This window comes from Platichthys flesus, chromosome 12, assembly GCF_949316205.1.
Source record: "Platichthys flesus chromosome 12, fPlaFle2.1, whole genome shotgun sequence".
In the NCBI taxonomy this organism is placed as follows: Eukaryota; Metazoa; Chordata; class Actinopteri; order Pleuronectiformes; family Pleuronectidae; genus Platichthys; species Platichthys flesus.
In genome coordinates, this window is record NC_084956.1 from 12,301,185 (window position 1) to 12,321,493 (window position 20,309).

The following is a 20,309-nucleotide window of genomic DNA, read 5'->3' on the forward strand; positions in this document are numbered from 1 at the left end:
TTATACATTGCATAGATTTATTAATAACAGGAGCCATCTATTGATCATTGGAGTCTTTGCGGCAAACAGTTTACTGTATTAAGATAAATGAGCAGATCCAGGAGTTTTTTTATTTTCATTAACGTTGCGATATAGGATTGTTAGTATTAGTATTTCCTTGACTTTTCTAAAACGCTAAATATATTTGATATACTGTGTGACTTTAATGTAAATTATGTGCATGTTTTTAAACATTACTGTTAGTCTGTTTTGGGTTATTTATTTCACCAGGTCTCATATCCCATCCCCGATAACAGAGCTATGGTTTTCACACAATAGTTTAAAAGAACAGAAGTCTTTTTGTATTTTTATTATAAAGCACAGGTGTTTAAAGACAACTCAGACTGAAATCAGTTCAAATTAAATTATCAAATGAAGATGGTCTTTTTATACAAACATACTTTGTTATCACTCACATACTGTGGTCGTTGTCTTTGTTTGCAGAAGTTTAGCTCAGGTTTTAGTTGCATATTTACACAAAAATGTCAATTTATTTGATCAAAACACGTATTAACAAAAATCAATCTGTCAATGTTTTCCTCCTTTAAGCTCACTATTCAATTCACTGTCCACTGTTCTTCCTCTATGCACGATTCCTCAACCTCCGCGGTGCTGGCTGAGGTGTGCCACTGGTAGGTTCGGGCTGGGAGCACCCGGAGGTGAGGCAGACACCGGGGGGTCCTCTGAGACCCGGGTGGCCCCTGAGTCCAGGCTGGCCTGCATGTCCCCGCTCGCCCTGCTTCCCTGGCTGCCCGTTGAAGGCTCTGCCAGGACGTCCACGCTTACCTGAAACAAAAATGAGGATATTTACAGAGAGAAATCATTTGTTTTTGGCAAAGGAGACACTCTCCTTTTTCATTATACCTTCCGCATCCTTCCTCTGAAGCACATGCTCAGCTTAAGATAGCTTGTAAATGTTGCAGAGGGTCAGCTGAAGGTAGTTCCACAGGCTTAATTTTGAAAATCAATTAATGACTCACTTTAAGCAAGTCATAAAACAACATGAAAACGTGGAGGATGGAATTACCCTGTGTTCCCTGGTCGCCAGTGTAGCCAGGAAAGCCATGACCCTTCACTCCTTTATCTCCTAGCTCTCCTTTGTCACCTGGAAGACAGACACACAGACACACAGACACACACACACTGTGTAAATATTCTTTGATTTGTTGTGGGTATGTAGCTTGAGTGTGAGATCACGCTTTAGCCACTGTCAGGCTGTGAGTGTCATACAGTGCTGAAGTACAGGATAAATTGATTCAGCAGATTCATACATTGGGTTTCATGATCAAATGTAGTCATGATCTTTCCAGGGATGGAAATTATCCTACTTTTACTTATTTTTCATTTTTAAGGGAAAGTTTGTGCTTTTACAAAATATGTTTGAATACTTAGCCGACTGTTGATCAAGTTTTAACCAAACGAACACAATCATTTTATATGAGGCATTCTTGAAAACAGAACTACCCATCAGCCTTTAGAGGAATACAAATCCACCTTAATGTAAATATAAAGAAAATACACAAATATAGGATGAAATCAAAGTACTCATTTTGTTTGTCGAGTATTTTTTACTACTACCTCCTGCTGTACTTAAATAAAGTTGGAGGGCCTGTAAAAGACAATGCAATGGTCCAAGTCTATGAAACAAAGGCCAGCATGCTGACTGTTGCAACCCTTCCATGAGGTCCATTCCAAAAATACAGGAATAATAAATAATAGCTCCCATAATTCAGCATGATAGCATCTTTTCTGTTAGACCCTCGCTGCCTGGCAAGCGCCCACATCTTTAAAACTCCATGACTCCTCCAGTTTATATTGCAGGCTGGATGTTGAAAATATGTGAAGTCCAAATGGAGGCCACGATAACCCAGCGATGACATGACATGTCTGATGGATATGTAAACAAACCACTGTTTGCCAACACATGAATCTACGGATCGGTTATTTTAAGGTGATAATAACTTAATGATAATGTTTATAGTTTGTTGTTCTGCCAGAGGCAAAACGAACCAGTTTGTGCACTTTTAAATAAATGAGCTGGATTGTTTTTCCACTGCGTCTTTATAAACAAGACAAGCTCTGGTGAATTAGGTTTGTTGTTACTGATTTTCATAACTTTGTTCGGCCGGGTTGGTTTTCCGTACCTGTTTCTCCCTTTCGTCCCAGATCTCCAGCTTCTCCGTAGAAACCCTGTTGACCCTGTTCTCCAGCAACACCGTCGTTACCAGGGTTGCCCTGACAACAATCATCGATAGGAAAATACAGAGTCAATCTCTTGTGCGTTTTAAGTGTGAACTTCGTATTGGTTTCATTCAACTTTGACCGGCTGTGCAAAAAAGATCCTTCAAGTTGGATAAACATTGCACAGTAATGGGACATCACTGCTCTTGGTTTGGCTTTAAACACCACATCGTGAGGCTTTCCGGCCATAATCTAATATAGTGGAATATCGTTATACGTTAATGGCTTTGAGAGCCTTTATCAGTCCGAGAGTCTTTGTGATTAAAGAAGTTGTGGAACATGAATCGGTCCTACACTGCAAAATAATGTGGAAAAGGCTTTCCAATCCAAGGACAATCTCGATACTCTCCAAAAACCATTCAGCACAGAGACAGTGTCTAGTGTGCGACTCCCTATTTGTCCGCATAGAGACGTGGAAAGTCATAATGTTTTCATTCCAAGCTTTTCTGCCAAATACTTCAGCTCTTTCAGTCCAGTCCAGACCCTCAGAGTACGTTTACAATTTTACACAGTCAGGGAGACAGAAAAAAAAAGACAATGTATGTTAAATTCACTGTGCTCTCAGCTGAAGGTCTGCAGGAGGTGATGTGATACATTCAGCTATGATTTTAGTAGAAAGAAAAAAGGCTGATTAAAGACCAACTCACAGAGGGTCCGGGGGGTCCCTTCTGTCCGGGGGGACCGGGGGCACCCATGGGCACGTCACCATACAGAGGACAGACAGCAGCACATGTCCTCTTCACTGAGTTGGCGAAGGTAGACATCTGCTCCAGCACCACCATCTTACAAACCTCGATCACGTGTTCGGCGGGGAGGGTTGGACCCTGTGTGACAAATCAATACCACATCCTTGAGTTGGAGCGGACCCAACTGGGGGACATGAAATGTGGAGCGTTCTGACAGGACGGGGCAGGCTAAAGCAGCGGCTGCCTCTCAGAGGAACAGGAAAGGCAGCAAACAAGTGAAGCCAACAATATTTCCTGAGGCTCATTATGGATTTATAGCCACACTAAATGAAAGCCTTGCTGTGAGTCACTGCCGACCACACGCTAAATGAGAAACTGTTTAAATGTGCTCTTGACATTGAAGTTGTTATCAAACACAATGTGTGCTAGTCTGTGCTCACGTTGCTGATTCTGTGCCATCTTCCACAGATACATGAAGCCATAGCCAGTAATTAATTGTCATAATTAAGTTTAGCAGGGACTGAAGAGCAGTGTATTTCATCATTATGTCAAGACTCAGAAGCTTGCATTTTACTTACTGGTGGACCCGGGGGCCCCTGAAAGCCATCTGGTCCTCCTTCACCTCGAACCCCCTTGACTCCGACCGGACCTGAACGTCCAGGAGGGCCTGCGGGGCCGCGCTTCCCCCGTCCTCCCTGGAGACCCTGCTCCCCTCTGTCTCCAGCCTACGGAACAGGTTAACAACTTCAGCAGGACTGGATTCAGGATGCATCCATCAGAATACGAGCATGAGAAATCCCATTTGCATCAACAGAAGCTTCACAGAAAGCGGTAAAAGCTCTGAGGTGTTTAACAATTTTGATAGAGTGGTGATTATATCTGAATTTATCAATAAATTAGAAGTGTTCATGTAATATAAAAAAAAAAAAACTGGAATAGAACACCTGGTGAAATGTGCAAGATTCATTGTCCTGCAATTGTGGGTGTCATAATCACATTGACAGATGCCTGAAATATGTGGGGAATGTGATCTGATGGATTGATATTAGATTTTCTGACTATTCACTCAGACAATATCCCAGCTCACCTTCGGCTTTGGGCCTTTAACTCCTTTGTCTCCCTGTGAATAGAACAAAATCATGATAAGAAAAGAAAAAAAGACAGACAGGGTGGATTTAATGATGAAAATAGATGAAATATTTGGCGAAATATTTAGGGCAGTACCTGTCCACCTTTAACTCCTTGGATTCCCTGGATTCCTGTGTTACCCTGCACAAGGCGAAAGAAAAATACAATGTTGAGAAACTTTCAGATAGTTGCTGTATCAGGATTTCATCGGCCTTCTGCTCGATGAATGGACTTTTCATCGACTAGAGAAGAAAAGCATCCATCAATTGAACACAGTAAAGCTTGGAGTAATTCTGAGTCCGGGGCCACAAGAGACACAGTTTTTATTTAAAGAGGTTAGTGCGACATGTGAAATTGCATGATATAGATTAGACCCTTTTAGTACTTCATCTTTTATATTGTCTGCATTTCAAAAGCACCGGATTACAACGTACCGCTCAGCAGAGGATTTGGATTTTATTACTGTTTGTTTCTTGTTATATTTTGCACCAATTTTCAACGTGGGAGCAGTGGAAGTGTGTTTATACACGTGAAGCTACTACCTGGAGTTATAAAACCTTAAACATAGGGGCATTTAAAATTGTACATCGTCTGCTAGGCCCAACACATTATTTGTTTTTTATAGCATCTTCATAATGAGTTATATTTGTTTATTCAAGTTTAGTCAAGTGCGCTGTCCTGCAAAAGATATCAACATTTTAATACATTTCTGCCGTGAGGTTTTCTTGTCAGAATTCACACCATAAATCAAAGCTGATTATAAGATGCCCCCTCACTGCCGTGCTTTGATATGCCAATGTTTCCCAGTGTGGAGCTGTTCTGTTTGGGAATCTTACACCAAACCAGTTAAGGAACAGGACCAGTCATTGTTTTCTCCTTGTGACCCTGTATGTGTTTGTTGATGCCTTCATGGCAAAATGTTCTGGACACACCTACTATGGTGGGAGCTTCCACAGTAGATGTTTCCAGCACTTTAGTAGGTGATTATATGTCTGTCTGTCTGTGCATAGATATTGTCACCACAATAGTGTCACAACCAAGATTCAGTCACAAAACATTACTGGTGTCCAGTCCAGGCGTGGTCCACTCCATGCCTGGACTGGTACCAAGTACTTTTGTAATGCGTACTAATGGGTCAGAATGTCAACATGTAGACGGGCATCGTGGCTGGTCACTGGTTTCTTAGTCTGCCATTCCACCTATGAAAATCAATCGTGCACAATTCCAACTTCCTGAATAACTATTAATTATTATTATTATATAATTTTTTTTTTTTAAACGGATTTGTTTGTTTTGAAACCTGCCACAAAAACATAGCATTGTGACAAGCGGTTTCTGCAGAAAGTATCTGCCTCTTTAATCAGCGTGGGACAGAAGCTGGTCCCCAGGGGCAGATCAGCGGGTTGTGACCTTCAGTCCAGATGAAGAGAATATGACTGACTGAGCCAACATGAGGGCTCCAACCTCGTCATGCTGGTTTATCATGAGTTTGTTCACAGAAGGAGCAGGGGGACAATATGACGATCAAAGACATGGCTTGATTAATATGATAAAAAAAAGATAATGGGGTGGTGTCTCAACGATCTTTAATTTCTATTTGAACACAAGTTTAAAAAGTCAAGTAATAAAACCCGGTTTCAACAGAGAACACCTCTGCATATACTAAATTAGTACATAATTCCTAAATACTGTCAATAATTGAGCAATAAATGGTAATTTTGCATTCAAATAATTTCTCTGATGGGTAATGGTGAGGCTGTATTACCTTGGACCCGGGTTTTCCAGGCACACCCACATGTCCCTGTGAAGAGATGACAAGGTTTAATGGCTTGAAGAAAATGAAATAGTGTTTGGAAGAGTTAAGAAAATTCATCTGGAGCACTCACAGTGGGCCCCGGTGGGCCGATGAATCCAGGTCTCCCTGGTTTCCCCGCAGAACCCTTGTAACCTCTTGGGCCCTCGAGAATAAAACATTTATTAAACCGACCTTAGGGACCGCTCATTCTTTGCAATTTTTCTTTAATATGGCATCTACTTTATGTGCAAAATGTATTATGTGCTTGTCTTCAGTGATGGAAATATCTGAAAAAAGTAACTTACGGTTCGGCCTTGGGGACCCATGTCTCCTGCCGGCCCCAGGGTGCCTTTCTCCCCCTGTTAGAACACACAGTCAGCAACGAGCTAATGTGCCAAAAACATTTTTTTTTTACATTTATTTACAAAAACACAAATCAGGCCATCGAGCTACCTTTGTTCCGGATCGTCCAAGTTTTCCACTATGACCTTGTGAACCTTGATGAGCCTGTGAGGAAGAGATGACACTTATATTAAGACGAGTGCTCGGCTTCCATGATTCCGCATGAAGACATTATGATAAGAGGAAGATATCACCTCTATTCCAGGATCACCATCTCTGCCAAATATGCCTGGATCTCCAATAATACCCTAGGGAGAGGCCACATCATTACAACACAGACAAATAATCTTGGCGGTGCGAGTGAGATCTGAGGTGCGAGGCGCTGTGCGTGGGCCAGCAGTGAATTACCTTTGGCCCGACGGTGCCAGCTCTGCCCACAGGACCTTGGATCCCCTAGTTTTCAGACAAAAAAATCAGTATCAAACATTGAGAATAAAAATATGAAACCTTTGTTAAGTTTGTATATCGAACATAATCAAACAGACACACATGAATTTAATGTCATTGTGATGTTTTAATGTACGTACAGGCTTCCCCTTCTCTCCAGCTGCACCCCTCTCTGCAGGATCTCCTACAATTCCCTGTCAAAGTAATATTTGACAAGAAAAAATAAGATTTCACATTATATCCAACAAATTTCACTCACAGGGAAACACTAAGAACCAGAGAGCTATTCTTCCTTTGTAATAGAGAAAGTTATCATTGTGGTTGGGGCTTTTCTCACAGTGACTCACAAGCTCATGTAGATATAGTTCAAGACCCTCAGATCGCTGCAAATTTCCGGCCACATGGACGAACATTGTTTATGGAGACGGCAGAAAAGCCAAAAACATTGCAGTCCTCCAGTGTTTTCCCTCATTTGAAATTATTTACTGGCTCTGAGCTGCTTACATGAGGGGATTTTGTAGGCCCTGAATTAACACAGTCTCAATATGGATTGTGGGAATCCAATGAAAAGGGAATCCCCCCCGAAAAAACCCACCTGCTTTCCTCTGGGCCCAGGAGGCCCCGTCGCACCAGTCTTCCCTTTATTTCCCTAAAAAGAAAAGTACAATAGAATTAAGTTACAAAATTGGTGGATATAAAGAAGACAGAGAAATAAGGGAACATGATTACCTTAACACCTTGAAACCCAGGAATCCCTTCGTATCCTCTTTCGCCTTTAGCTCCCTTTAAGAGTCCAAAATGTTAGTAATACAGTAACTACATAATAAAGTGTGAAAGGACTTACGACAGCGTCTGGGAGGTTAACTTACAACTTCTCCTGATTTCCCAGTCCCTCCGATGTCCCCAGCAGCTCCACGAACTCCCTGTAATTACCCTCTGAGTTATTTCTAAAGTTATAAAAACTTTCAACAAGCAAATCCAATGAAAAGTTGAAAACTTAATTAACTTGCTGCCTAATTAAACACGTCTAATCAAAAACCTGCACCCAGTATAGATTCTTACCTTGAACCCTGCTGCCCCTCTCAATCCCTTCAGCCCCTGAGGACCTCGGTCTCCCTGATAACACAACATCACATTAATGCACATGTGTAAAGTTTCAAGGTAAAGAAAAAGCTGAATCTGAGAGCGATAAATTACCACTTGGCCCCAGAGTCCTCTCATTCCTTTCTCGCCTTTGATTCCTTCTTCCCCCTGAGGATGTGCGTAAAGTTTCATTAATGGGTTCTGAGAAGAAGCCAAACTGAAGCGTTAAGCCCTGACAGGAGCATATAAAGGACTATATTACCTTTAGGCCTGGCTCGCCAATGTTGCCGTAGTCTCCTGTGTTTCCCCTGATGGCCTGGAAGTCACGTCAAAAGCAAGACATGACCTTAAACTACATGTTTGTCAATCGACCAACTTCTCTGATATATAATATTGTAATAATAGTGCATAAAACATGAATTTTGGAGTGAGTGGATGTTTCCAGTGAGAGAAAGTCACTCGTAACGTCTGAAGCATCAGACAGAGAAAGTGACGGACATGACGCCATCTGCTCCTTAAATAAATACTCAGAAACCACCTGTTTTTTTTCTGCTGTCAGCATGGCAAGATGGACAAGGAACAAAGGAGAAAAAGTATTAGTACCAGTTTGACATATTGGCAAATACACTCTTTTAAAGAATTACATGCACTCATGTACCCGTATAGAGCCCAGGCTTTTAGCATAGCTTTGCAGAAAGATGACAAAGGAAATTTCTCTTGGTTCTTGAACATAGGGAACAAAATCCAGCTTCTGGATTCTGGACCTGTAATTATAGTCAACATGCTACTAAATTCTTAAAGCTGTTCAAGAACCTTAGCTTAGCACAAAACTAAACATTTATCTTTAATATAAAAATAAAGGAGATTTAAAAAAAACAACCTAGTATCTTCTCTGACACTTAGAACATTAAGTTGTACAAAACAAGTGTGAAAAAGACAATGTTGCTTCAGTGTGGATAAGCCAGCTAGGCTAACTGCAAACATCTCTTCCTGGTCTTCATGCTAAGCTAACAAGCTATAGTCATTAGCAGTAACACACTGACATGAATCATCTTTTGGACTCTTGTCAAAGAAAACGTTGTAAATGTAGCAGTATGTCAAAGAACAGTCAGCTTAGCTTAGCACAAGGACTGCAAATGGGGAAACTGCTTTTTGAGAGATGTACTGTTTAAGAGAACAGCTGATGTGTAAAATCTTTACAAAACAAGTATGAAAAACACTATGTTGGGTAAGTGGGCGGTTAGTGAGCAACACTAGCTGACTAACCAATTTTGTGGCTAAGTGGTATTGACATCACAGCAAGAAAGCCAGTGAGTTCAGTCAATATGAAGACACTATAAATTTCAGTCACACATCAGTCACATTGGTGGAGAAAACATAGTTTCAGCAGGATTTAGGAAACATTAGTCACTGACACAACAAAATGGACCGTGATCGTTTCCACAGATGCGTCCGTCCCTGGTAGTAGAGGGACAAGTGTTTTCCAGTAGGCTGTATGTCACTGATTCAACAAACACATTCAACTACGCCAGGATGCCTTTGTGTTGTCTGTTTATTTGACCATCTCGCCCCAACACTGTTATTACGCAGAGTCAGCTGGACGCAGGCCATAACCTCAGAGATGGCCGACAGTACGGCGAGAGCCATGACCGTGAACTTTACAACGCCTTGAAGGCGGGTGTAAGGCCCCTGAAGAGGAAAGGACCACCCACCACCTGAGATGGACAGTTCATATGTGTGTGCCAGGAAATGCCCTCCTCGGATGCCAGCGGGGGAGGAGATAAACATGTTGGGGCTCCGTGATTCACGACCTGGAAGGGGTTCAAATCTCTAACAACTTACACAGGACTGATCCCCAGATGAGCTACAGCTGCAGCTCAAGACATGAATATGTACCATGTACAGCTCTGGAAATGCACTCTGCACAGTGCATCACTCCACAGACACACATTTGTGTTTGCTCAGGTAGCATGGGGTGTTTTTTTTTCTCAAGTTCAAAAGCATGTTAAATGCTAGCACACATGTTTATAAAATCCTGTTCTCCTTTAAATACATGTTCTCCTCACCGTTTTTTGAAAGACACCCAGATTCGCTCCGAAGTAACAGTAACTGCTACTCTTCCAAGAGGTTAACAAGTCATACATTTAAAGTGGAAATAATCAGCAGTGTGCTGCTCCCTGGAGAATACAAATGTGAGTGTATTTGTTCATTCAGTGATCCGTGTGTAACTGGCTCGTGCAGCGGAATACTTCCGTCCTTATCATTGTCTCTAACGTTTCCTCTTTTTCCCAGTTTGGTCTCCCTGTGGTGATGGTTAAGCAGACTATTGCCGCTCATTACCAGTCACTCCTAGGGTATGGTTGTAGTTCAACTTGCCTGGTTTTCCAGTGTGTATGGGATTCATTACATTTCGCTAAGTTCATTCCAAATGGAAAAGCAAAAGCGGTCACAAATCCTGTGATCCTTCGCCAACTTGAGTTAAAGCATATATTCTAAACCAGCACATCCTGCATCCATACAAATGGTTATTTCAGAACGACAAAAACAAGTTGATTGTCACGTTGATCTTGGCCTGGACACAAAATGTTTTCAAACTATGAAAGGAGCCCCCGTGTTTACTATCGCTATGCGCTTGTGCTTCCAGATCCGTTTCCATCCTGCTGTGTCTCAGTTGTACGTCTATTGCCATTTTCCACAGCTTCACTGCTGCTGTCTCATAAATGCAAGTTTTACAATGTCACAATTCAGTTTAATTCTTTGCTGTCCATCATAAGGGAGGGGGTAGGAACACTCTGGGTGAACACAGCGGAACAGGAGGTTTGACATTTGCATGAAACAAAGACATTTATTTACCCAGTTTCCTTGTCTTCCTTGGTCTCCAGCCTTCCCTGGAAGACCTCTATGACCCTGCAATAGAAAAACAAATTCGTCAACACAGACTCAACATATCTTTCTAGTACCTTCAGCCAATTTTCACTGTGCAGGTACATTTACCTTTGGCCCTGGAGGTCCCTGAATGCCTGGTTGTCCGTGCATACATTTGCAAGCTGCTCTTCCAGCTGTTAGACCGATCTCTGCATACCCTCCACACTGCCATGCACAGGTAAAGAGATATTAAGGTATTGAAACTGCAGAGATGTCTGTAACAGAGGGAGAGAAATGGTGTTGTGTCCCAGGTGACTGACCACACTGGAGAGCTCACAGCAGCCCTCTGAGTAAGGCTGCTCTGGGTCACACGACACATCCATCTGCTGTAGATCCACCTGGAAAAACAGAGGAGATGATGTGACGAATTGAAGTTGCAATCCAAGACCAAGGGAAGTTATATATAGACCAGAAAGAAAATATAGAAATGCAAGCTGTTAACCTACAGACACAGAGCGATCTCCTGCTGCTCGCTTTACGATGGATGTGTACCCCTGGCGGATGACAGGCCTCGACTCATCCATGGACTCCACACTGACCTCCTCACAGTCTATCAGCAGCTTCACTTGTCTGCCCTTCACGCTCAGCGCCAACTTGTGCCACTCTCCGTTGAACAGTTTCTCCACGCCATGGAAAGTCCTCAGCATCTGGCTCCCCAGGGGGCTGGTGTAGAAGAAGTCCAAAGAGCGCGTGTCGCCCTGGAATCGCAGGCCGACTTGCTCCCTTCCCTCAGGGTCGCTGACCTGCCACAGGTTCCAGTTCCTCCTGGCAGTGTCATTGGTCACCTTAAAGGTGGCGATGACGGAGTAGTCGGAGGGAAGTCCATCTGGATACACGTCACTGTGGCACAGGAGTGGGGTTTATAGGACACTGGATAAAATCATAAAGAGGCTGCTTTCTTTCACAAGACAACAATTAAGGGCTTATGTGGGAACATGAGGGTTTAATTGAAGAGGAATGTGCATAAGTTGAAACAGAGACTTTAACTCAATGCTCAAATCCCCAATTAGCATATGAGTTGGGACTGATTCAATACTTACATTTGTTTGTGGCTTTTTTGTGTAAATGCAGAACAACTGTTTATTCAATATGAGCAAAGCACTAAAGGCTCTAAACCTTGCATTCATTTTCAGACAAAGAGCGTTCAAAGAAAAACCATTTGACCTAAAGACATGCTAGCTGCTCTGCAAAGCTACAACCATAGACTGTATAAAAAGATGGATGACATGTCCCCACTTCCCCTCACTGTACAGAATTAAGATAAAATAGAGCAGGCACAAATGCTGCCATCTTGCATATTTGGAGCTGGAGTCTTTGCAGGAGCAATCGGTGGATTGAGCTGCGTTAGCAAAGTCCGGTTGATAAACGCTCTCAACCAATCACGAGTCAGTCTCAGCTGTCAATCATGCCAGCATCAAATAACTAATAACTGAAAACACTTGAAGTGTGAACTACCTAAAATGACATTTGACATGGACTTGACTTTTCACTTTTCTGGTCCATGTCCCATCCATTACCATGGAGAAGACTGGATGTATGACCTATACTGCAGTCAGCCACCAGGTGGTGATCACGATGCTTGTCTTCATGTCCCCTGTCATGTCATCCATCTTTATTTGCATTGGCTCAACAGTGCTACAGCTAAATGTTAACATTAGAATGCATTAACACCCAAACACACATGTAAATGTGCGGTCCAAAGAGGTAGACATATCAACATGTGGTTAGAGGACAGACAGAGTAGCGCATCAGCTCAATAATAACCTTCTTTATGTTCCCTACAGGCTTTAACTGCTCACCATGCCACAGTGCTGCACAGGTGTCTATTGGGACCATGTGACATCATTGTGTGGGGGGATAACATGATGATCCACATGCTTTCAAGCTGGTGTTGAGTTACTCGATGATTAGTAACTTAGCACCGGTCTCTGAAAGGTTAAAAGTGTCGAGTCTGTTTCACCTCTGACCGTATGCAGCAGGACTGATGAGTGTGTTAACCAGTGAGCCTGAAGGTGACATCACACTGATCTGACATAACACAGACTACACGTATTCCTCACTGTCACCAGATGAGAAGTTAAAGTCCCGGAATTTAGCAAATATACGATTGCCAGTTCCCCTTTAATCATTGACCAGGCTAATGGAGTCTTGTACTTTTACCTCATGGTCCTGCGTAGATGGATGGAGGGGTTGATGCGGTACGCCACCGCCTCCGGTTGGGAGCCATACACCCTCCTCACTCCTCTGGACTCCGGCACACGAAACTCCTCCAGCAGATCAAAGCCTCACAGCACAAACACAGAGCTTAGTTTGACATCAAAGTGAAACAGCATCGACTTCCTCTAAATCTTGTCACCACTGAGATCATTGCTTTTCAAATAGTTACTCATTGTCCATTTGTCGCTTTACAGGTAATTTATTAAAGCCTATCAACATGTAGAGGAAGTTTATTTTCTTCCATGGGTGGATTTGGCGCCTGAATCTGAAACAGTGGACGCTCTGTGCTGCAGTCAGAATGAGATCAGCACGGCTGTGGTGTTTCCTGTGAGGTTGAAAAGTGCCGTCTGCTGGTGAAAGACTCTGATTGCAGTGTTAAGACTTGAGTGGAAAAAAAAACTCTTTGACTGAAACCTGCAGTCTTGTCTCATTACAGATTTTGTTACCCTTTTGTGTAACAGTCAACAGGCCAACAATGCAGACAGACAACTTTATCTGTTGGGAGGACACCTCATGTTAAAAAAGAAACGTTGTGCTAACTGGTTTATTTATGGTAGGGGGGAGTGGGGGGGGGGGGGGGGGTCATGCTGTTAACCCCAGCATGACCCTGTGTGTATACACAGGCGCTGAGAGAAGGCAATATGTCACTGTGCGGACCGCTGTGAGGACAAGTAATGCACTGTGACCTGATAAACACTGACATCTGCTGGTCATAGGGCTGAGGTACAGTATTCAACCAAGACAAAAAATACTTAAGCGTCGCTTAAAAATGATTTATATGTTTTGTATATTAGCACTGTTGCTTATGATAAGTCAACCTAAAAACAGATATCCCTGAATCCCCAAAGTCTTCTAAACAAAGATATCAGCAACACATATTAGCATATTGTACGAGATATGATGCAGAGTTAGTGTCATCTCTCTGCTGCAGGACATATGCTGCAGTGCTCGATTGACCATGAAGAAATGCAGATACTTACTAGACAGCTTTTGACACTGGACCGATCCCAAGAAGACAGAGAGTGCGGCAAACACCAGCAAATCTTTGTAGGCTGGCATTTTCATTTTGGCTGTCAGGGGCTACAAGTGCCTGCAGGGCAGCAATCACATAAATCAGTGATTAAATATACCTGACTCATTGATATATGAGTATATAATAGTTAAATATTACAGCTCACACAAATATATTCCAAAACTGTCTGCTGTATGCATACATTTTAGAATTAGAAAGAATAAAAGTAAGAGAGCGCATACATTCTTTTTTATTCTAATAATCAAATATTACCAAATAATACATCAAATAATAGTAATATTGGAAATCACATCAAATATAGTGAAAATATCCCTTTTTAAGTTTTAAAAAATGAAACTTGTAAAAATGTTTAATGCTGTAGTACATTTAGAATTCGTAATTATATGATAAAATTATCTTACCTTCATACAAAAGCAATACAATTGTATCCACTAAATTGTTTCGTCTGTGCAAACAAGTTTCACCAGTTTAAACTAAACACCGACACTAATCAGTTTTTTCTTCTGTTGTCAGTAACCTGACATCATTGACAAGGCCAGATTCAATTTCTTATTCCTTAATTAATTTTACAAAGGAAAGAAAAATGACAGAAGATATAAGCATTACTCACATATTCTTGAAAAAGAGAATGATGGGGCTCGTGCAAATGGATCTTTTCCAGTTCCTGGTGTGAAGCGATATCTCCTTTTCTAAAGTGCCATCCCTGGGCCAGTGCTGGAGCTGAACAGGAGGACCATTCAAACTAGAAGCTCTGGTTCTCACAGGAACCTGGCCCCTGAGCTCCACTCCACCTTTGGTCCCCAGGGGATCTGTCTCCTCTCATAGGCCAGTTACGTACAGTCACTGTCCAGGAAACTGAGTCGTCATAGGAGGCGAATGAAGTGAACACAGCTGAGGCCTTAATGAGGCTCACAAGGAGACCACAATAGCACAAATATCGAGGAATATAAGACTTTTAAGTTTTGTTCAGTGTAGCGGACAATAAAATAGTTATAGTTACAAATAACAGTTTTAGTGTGTGTTCATTTTAGACTTTTCTGTACAATCAGCCTCACTGAGAGAAAGATGTAGTATGTCACAACTAAACACAAGATGCTCTGCAAACATTCCTCCCAGACTAAACCACACCTGCAAGCTCAGCCACAACTGCTGGGCCACAGAGACGTTTTGGTTAAAGTCGATGAAGGCTTTTGAAGCTAATAGCCAAGGCTAAAATAAAATATGTAAAAATGAAAATCATGTCATTCAAGTCCTGTGATTCACAAAACAATTGGTGCAGCTGGATTGATTTCTTTCAGAGATACACTGATCTGATGGCCCAGTTCCACTTTCTGTGTGAAGCAATGTGGGGACCTTTACCGTCCATTAAATCATTTGATTTGAACAGAACTAAAGAGAGAGACGCTGTGGACAGAGACCGAGTTGAAGGAAAGAGTCGAGTTTACAGCCAGAGCAGCTCTTTGCTAACATCAACATGCAAACCTGTTCACAGTAACAAACCTATCGTTGTGGTGTTTACTGTGATGGTGGTACCATCCTCTTGCTAACGATCGCTAATCAGCACTAAACACAAGGTACAACTGCGGCTGATAGGAACGTTGTGAGGTTTTTAGTTGGTCATTAACATTAACAAATAAATTCTGATGCAGAAACGGTGCAAAATAGAACGTTAAAGAATCATATGCTTCATCCTCTGGGAATCATGAATGTACAGAATTTTGTGCCAAGCTACGATGTGAATATTTTTCTGCCCTGGAAGATAAGTCAGTGGACTCATCCTCTAGAAACCTCGAATGGTTGTTAATGTCACGGCTGTTAGACCCTACATGAAGACAGATGACATGACAGCTCCCGAAAAGTGAAGCCAAAGCTTTTGCATCTCCCCCTGGTGGCTGACTGCAGTATAGGTTATAAACCCCACCTCTACAAAGACCAAAGAAAAGTCAAATAATCTTTCCTCAAAGATGGTTTCTGTCAGCTCAGGCCATTCTTATCACACTGATGTATGTTAAAGTGATTGTTTTTGTTAAGTTTGGGTTTCATTCGTTATTTGAGGCTATTAAAACTGGGCGTAATGATTGACCTCTGTGTCTGACTCACGATTGGTCGAGTCCCTGCATCAGAGGGACCTCATCCCCTAATTGCTACTGTGCAGACTCTGGCTCCAGCTGTCCGAGATGTCAGCATGCATGGCTTTATTCCTGGATAGTGAGAGGAAGTGGAGGTGCAATGATCCATCTACGCTACAGTGATCATCCAAGAGATATTGACAGACAAACACTGTTAAAACCAACGAAGCGCAGAGGATTCTGTGGGTCACACCAGGCTCTGGTGGCTTTCTGCAAGCAGGTTTATTACAAAGTAATGTTACAGTAACAATTTCAGCTCTACCGAAATTAACCATACATTGACATGGCTGCTCACGACAACGTCTACACAGAGCCGCCCCTCGTCTGGGTCAATGCACACAAGGCTGCGATGGGATAGGACAGAACAGGGAGTGCAGCGGCCGACAATCAAACAGGACTGGAAAGCTTCATGATTACGAGGTTTCTGCTACTTTTTTTTTTAAATAGTGTTTTTCAAAGGTTTCTGCAGTGCTTACAGGGGTTTATTGTAGTATATTGCATTGCCCTTTAAATGCATGTTGGCAGTATATCATAGCACTTAAATAGATAATTGCAGTGCCTCACATGGTACCACAATGCACCATCTTCTCCGATCAGCATACATAAATTACAGTACATTCAGTAACTCTCAGCGCTATCCTGCCTGTTGTCCTTCATTAGTGTGTAGAAATGTTAGAAACAGTACAACGTAGTCATACCCAGGTTTTCTAGTGATCATCAAACCTCTACAGGTTTACTTTTATCAATAAAATAAAATACAATAAAAACAATTTGACATTTCTTTTCACAGAAAATAAAATACATTAAAAACAAATACACAAGGCCATTGACATTCCATTCTCACATAAAATTAAACCATATTGCGTTTCAACAGAATATTTTACATCTTTGCAACAATTTAAATAACACTCAACACATTTGCAGTCTTTTAAGTTAGATATGTCCAGTGTTCCTTTTGTTTCTAGAGTGCAACTAGTTCCTGGTTTAGTTTGTTTACAAGGCCACCGACTATCGCTTGGATCCCTTGGCCAGTTTGCTTGTGGGAGTGGATTTTCTTTGAGGAGTGGGGATCTTGGAGGGTTTTCCTCCTCGTTGGCGGGAGGCTGAGCGCGGCGTCCTTTTGGTAGACTCGCCGGCCGTCTCAGACACATCTGAACACACAGACTGGATGTCTGAGATGTCGAAGTCTGAGGCGTCACTGCCTCTGCGGCTGCTCCCTCTGCTCCCAGCTTTACTTCCAGGTCGGCTGGAATTTTTCCTTTCTGGAAAACACAAAATCAAGAACGAAAATTAGAAAACTACTAAATAAAAAATGTACGAAATACTATTAATGAGCCAACGAATTTGGGAACTCGGTAGGCAGAGTAGACAATTGCCTTGGGCCCGAGCTGAGTGAGGGGCCTCCAGTAATGCCTGATAATAAGTCCACAGCAATGACAATTTTGTAAGAATCCTCTTAAATATTATGATTGACTACGTACAGGAGACTGCAATAACACTATAGTCGAGAACCCCCCCAAAACAAGGCATCGTGCCAATAGCTATTAGCCAAAAGCTGACTAATTGTTGGGGTGTGGTTCGATGTGTGGTCCCTCAGGTCCTTTGAACTGCTCCTGAATGAGCTCATAGAAACCACTCTACAGTGCCACAGCAGTGACAGTTCAACATGACGACAAGCATCTTTAAACCTACAATAACTTTTGCACTCATTCATAAAAGCAGAAAGGTCAAGATGACACTGTTCGACCTGCTTCTTTTAGAAAGATTAAGTTGAATACAGAATATTTTTTGCTTTATTCTCACAATTATATTTTATTCTGCAAAGATGGTAGAAGTGTTACTATGTCTTGTACATGGTAAATTCAATTATCTGTAGCTTTTGTGTTAAGTTAGAGTAATAATACTTTGTAAATTGCTTTTTAATGATGATTATGATTCAATTTCTATGGCAATTTTCTTGCCCAGTGTTGGTGAATTGGCTCCAGCCCCCATGCGACCCTCACAGGATAAGCTGTATATATATAATGTACAAGTGGGTGGGGATAAATCCCTGACATCCTTGCAGTAAAAAACTGACTTAGGAAACTTGCCAGATCATTACACAAAACCCTGTTGAAGGCTTGATAGCTGAAACGCCTTGGTGAATAAAGAGGGACGTCGTGGAAAAGGAGAAAACAGCATGTTTACATTTTGCTTTGAAGCTCACACTGGTCTGTATTTCCTTAACTCAAATTTAAAAAGGATGTTTGCAGCTCCATTGGGTCTCTTCTTTCAATCATCTTCCATACAAACACTTTGAATGAGCTGCAGCTTTGCTCCACACAACAGACAAAAGCACTTTTCCCTCTGAATATAATAAAAACAGTTTCTGGAGTTGCTCTTTACTCACCACCTAATGTCTGTGTACGAGCTTTGAGTACAGCAGCGCTGATCAGGGTTCCCTCTTCACCGGACTGGAACCCTTTACCTGACAAGTACCCAGGCAGACGTAATTTGCTGCCTTGCACTGGTGTAACCTGAAAATACACAAAACTTGAATTACTTTAACTGGTAATACTTTGCAGGGAACTGTGCACCCACAAACACCATATTATTATTGAGTTAGTTTAAATTTTGTGAGGAATCCTTTCAAAATGCTGCAATGATTTTTTCAAGAAGCGGTTAGTATATAAATATGTTAACCCTGTAGAATTAATAAAGCACTAAACAATAACACATGCACAGATTTAATATGAAGTTGTTCAAACGTAGCAGCATTGAAAGTATGTAGATATTTTGGACAGGCAAGAAATAAATATTCAGCCCATCAAGAATCAAAAACATTGAAGTTTATAGACCCAACTGAAATCCCATCGACATACTTTCTATGTCCAATGTGTTGTGGGTTTTTCTAAAACTCTTAATCTCTTTCTTCCAAATCTTAAAATGCGAAATATTTCGGGTTACATATTTTTATTGTTGTTGTTATTAAATAAATACATATAAAGTCGATTTCAGTTGGGTCTCACAGTCTTTTATGTGACTATACCTCTGAGGATGAACCTTGGCTCTCAAAGGAGTCTGATGATTTAAGAGGAGTGGAGGGTTTGCTGTTTGTGAGCCAGGGCTTATCATAATTGCGGGTAATGTGTTGGGGAGTCTGGGAAACAATGGCAAATCAAAAAACCACAGATATGGATTGAACAAAATTAAAAACTACAAGAAAAACTAGATGGAAGAAACACAGAAAAATAAATGCACAGAAAAAGTGATTGAATAACACAAAACAAAGTGAACTAAGGCAGATGAATGAGCCAAATCATAGCAGGGTGATGATCAGCGTACAGTGGGACACAGTAACACCTCTCACCTTGGGCGTGCTGGTCACCACGGTGTGTGATGGGACCGGACAGCTCTGACTGGAGGTGGATCTGTTGGGAGAAGCTCCTCTGGACGACGGCCGAGATCTCCGGCCCCGGTAGCGGAAGCTGGCCATTACCTGGGTGGTGCCTTCTGGGAGGATGAACTTCTCTCGCAGCTCCAGGTTGGTCCTGCCCTTAGCTGCAAAAGCACACTCAAGATGAGCCGTGTTGCATACATACAAATATCATTATGTTTATTAGTACTTTTGTGATGATGATAAGGTGATTTAACACTTTATTTTCCACTTTTAGGTTCCTGATAATTTCCCAGAAGTTTCTTTGTAAGTTTCCTTAAAGTAAAAATGACTTATGGGTCAGATTATGGAAAAATAGAAGTTTCCTGGAAAGAGGTGCTCCATTAAAACCCAAGCAAATGTTACTTCATTATTAATTTACTATTCAGATTTTTTTTTTGTAACTGTTGAATAGGCTGCTTGTTTGCTGTCACATTTCATTGTCTCTCTATTTAAGTACCTCCACATCATTTTCAGGGACAGACTGAATACATTTTTGGGAAATCATTAGGAAAAAACAGATCCTGTTAAATAAAGTGTTAAAATGATGTGACAGTCAGCTTTTAAATAAAACTGAATATTTAAACAGAATGTAAATAAAAAGTTTGGATTCAAACACAATGAAAACACATGACTCATGCAGTTTCACATCTCATCCATACTGCCGAACAGAAGCCAGGCTACCTCTGCAACAGTAGTGGAATAAACTATTTAGTTTCTTAACCAGCAAAAGGCTTTGTCTTTGTCTGCTGATCGGGCAGCAGAAAGAAATGCAAATTTATCAAAATTTCTCGATACACTCTCACAACCGCAACTGCCCAAATCAGAA

General features: G+C 41.6%; 2 protein-coding genes across 2 annotated transcripts in view; both read right to left on the reverse strand.

The window, feature by feature from the left end:
- Window positions 1-270: 270 nt before the first annotated feature.
- Window positions 271-13,968, reverse strand: zmp:0000000760 (collagen alpha-1(IX) chain). The gene is made up of 26 exons (XM_062401541.1): window positions 13,884-13,968; window positions 12,847-12,970; window positions 11,133-11,526; window positions 10,947-11,024; window positions 10,756-10,851; window positions 10,615-10,668; window positions 8,024-8,077; window positions 7,876-7,929; window positions 7,741-7,794; window positions 7,548-7,601; window positions 7,408-7,461; window positions 7,274-7,327; window positions 6,819-6,872; window positions 6,640-6,684; window positions 6,486-6,539; window positions 6,343-6,396; window positions 6,195-6,248; window positions 5,981-6,052; window positions 5,860-5,895; window positions 4,191-4,235; window positions 4,054-4,086; window positions 3,545-3,691; window positions 2,928-3,104; window positions 2,184-2,274; window positions 1,067-1,144; window positions 271-825 (listed from the first exon to the last, which is right to left on the reverse strand). The coding sequence occupies exons 1-26, from the start codon at window positions 13,966-13,968 to the stop codon at window positions 623-625; spliced, it is 2,298 nt and encodes a 765-aa protein (XP_062257525.1). The 3' UTR covers window positions 271-622.
- A 2,275-nt stretch (window positions 13,969-16,243) lies between these two features.
- The window catches only part of dst (dystonin), a 96,258-nt gene continuing 92,192 nt past the window's right edge, over window positions 16,244-20,309 (reverse strand). The window contains exons 92-95 of the mRNA XM_062400469.1: window positions 19,415-19,605; window positions 19,094-19,204; window positions 18,455-18,581; window positions 16,244-17,327 (exon numbers count right to left, since the gene is read on the reverse strand). Of these exons, the coding sequence (XP_062256453.1) occupies window positions 17,074-17,327; window positions 18,455-18,581; window positions 19,094-19,204; window positions 19,415-19,605 (683 nt within the window). The 3' untranslated portion in view covers window positions 16,244-17,073. The remainder of the gene's footprint in view (window positions 17,328-18,454; window positions 18,582-19,093; window positions 19,205-19,414; window positions 19,606-20,309) is intronic.

What these genes read in the sequence shown, in the direction of transcription:
- zmp:0000000760 (XM_062401541.1), bottom strand. Translation starts at nt 13,968, where the DNA reads ATGAAAATGCCAGCCTACAAAGATTTGCTGGTGTTTGCCGCACTCTCT. An exon ending in TCGGCCCACCGGGGCCCACT is followed by an intron (nt 5,896 to 5,980) that starts GTGAGTGCTCCA and finishes ATCTCTTCACAG; the next exon opens with GGACATGTGGGTGTGCCTGG. An exon ending in TGGCGACCAGGGAACACAGG is followed by an intron (nt 826 to 1,066) that starts GTAATTCCATCC and finishes TTTTTGTTTCAG; the next exon opens with GTAAGCGTGGACGTCCTGGC.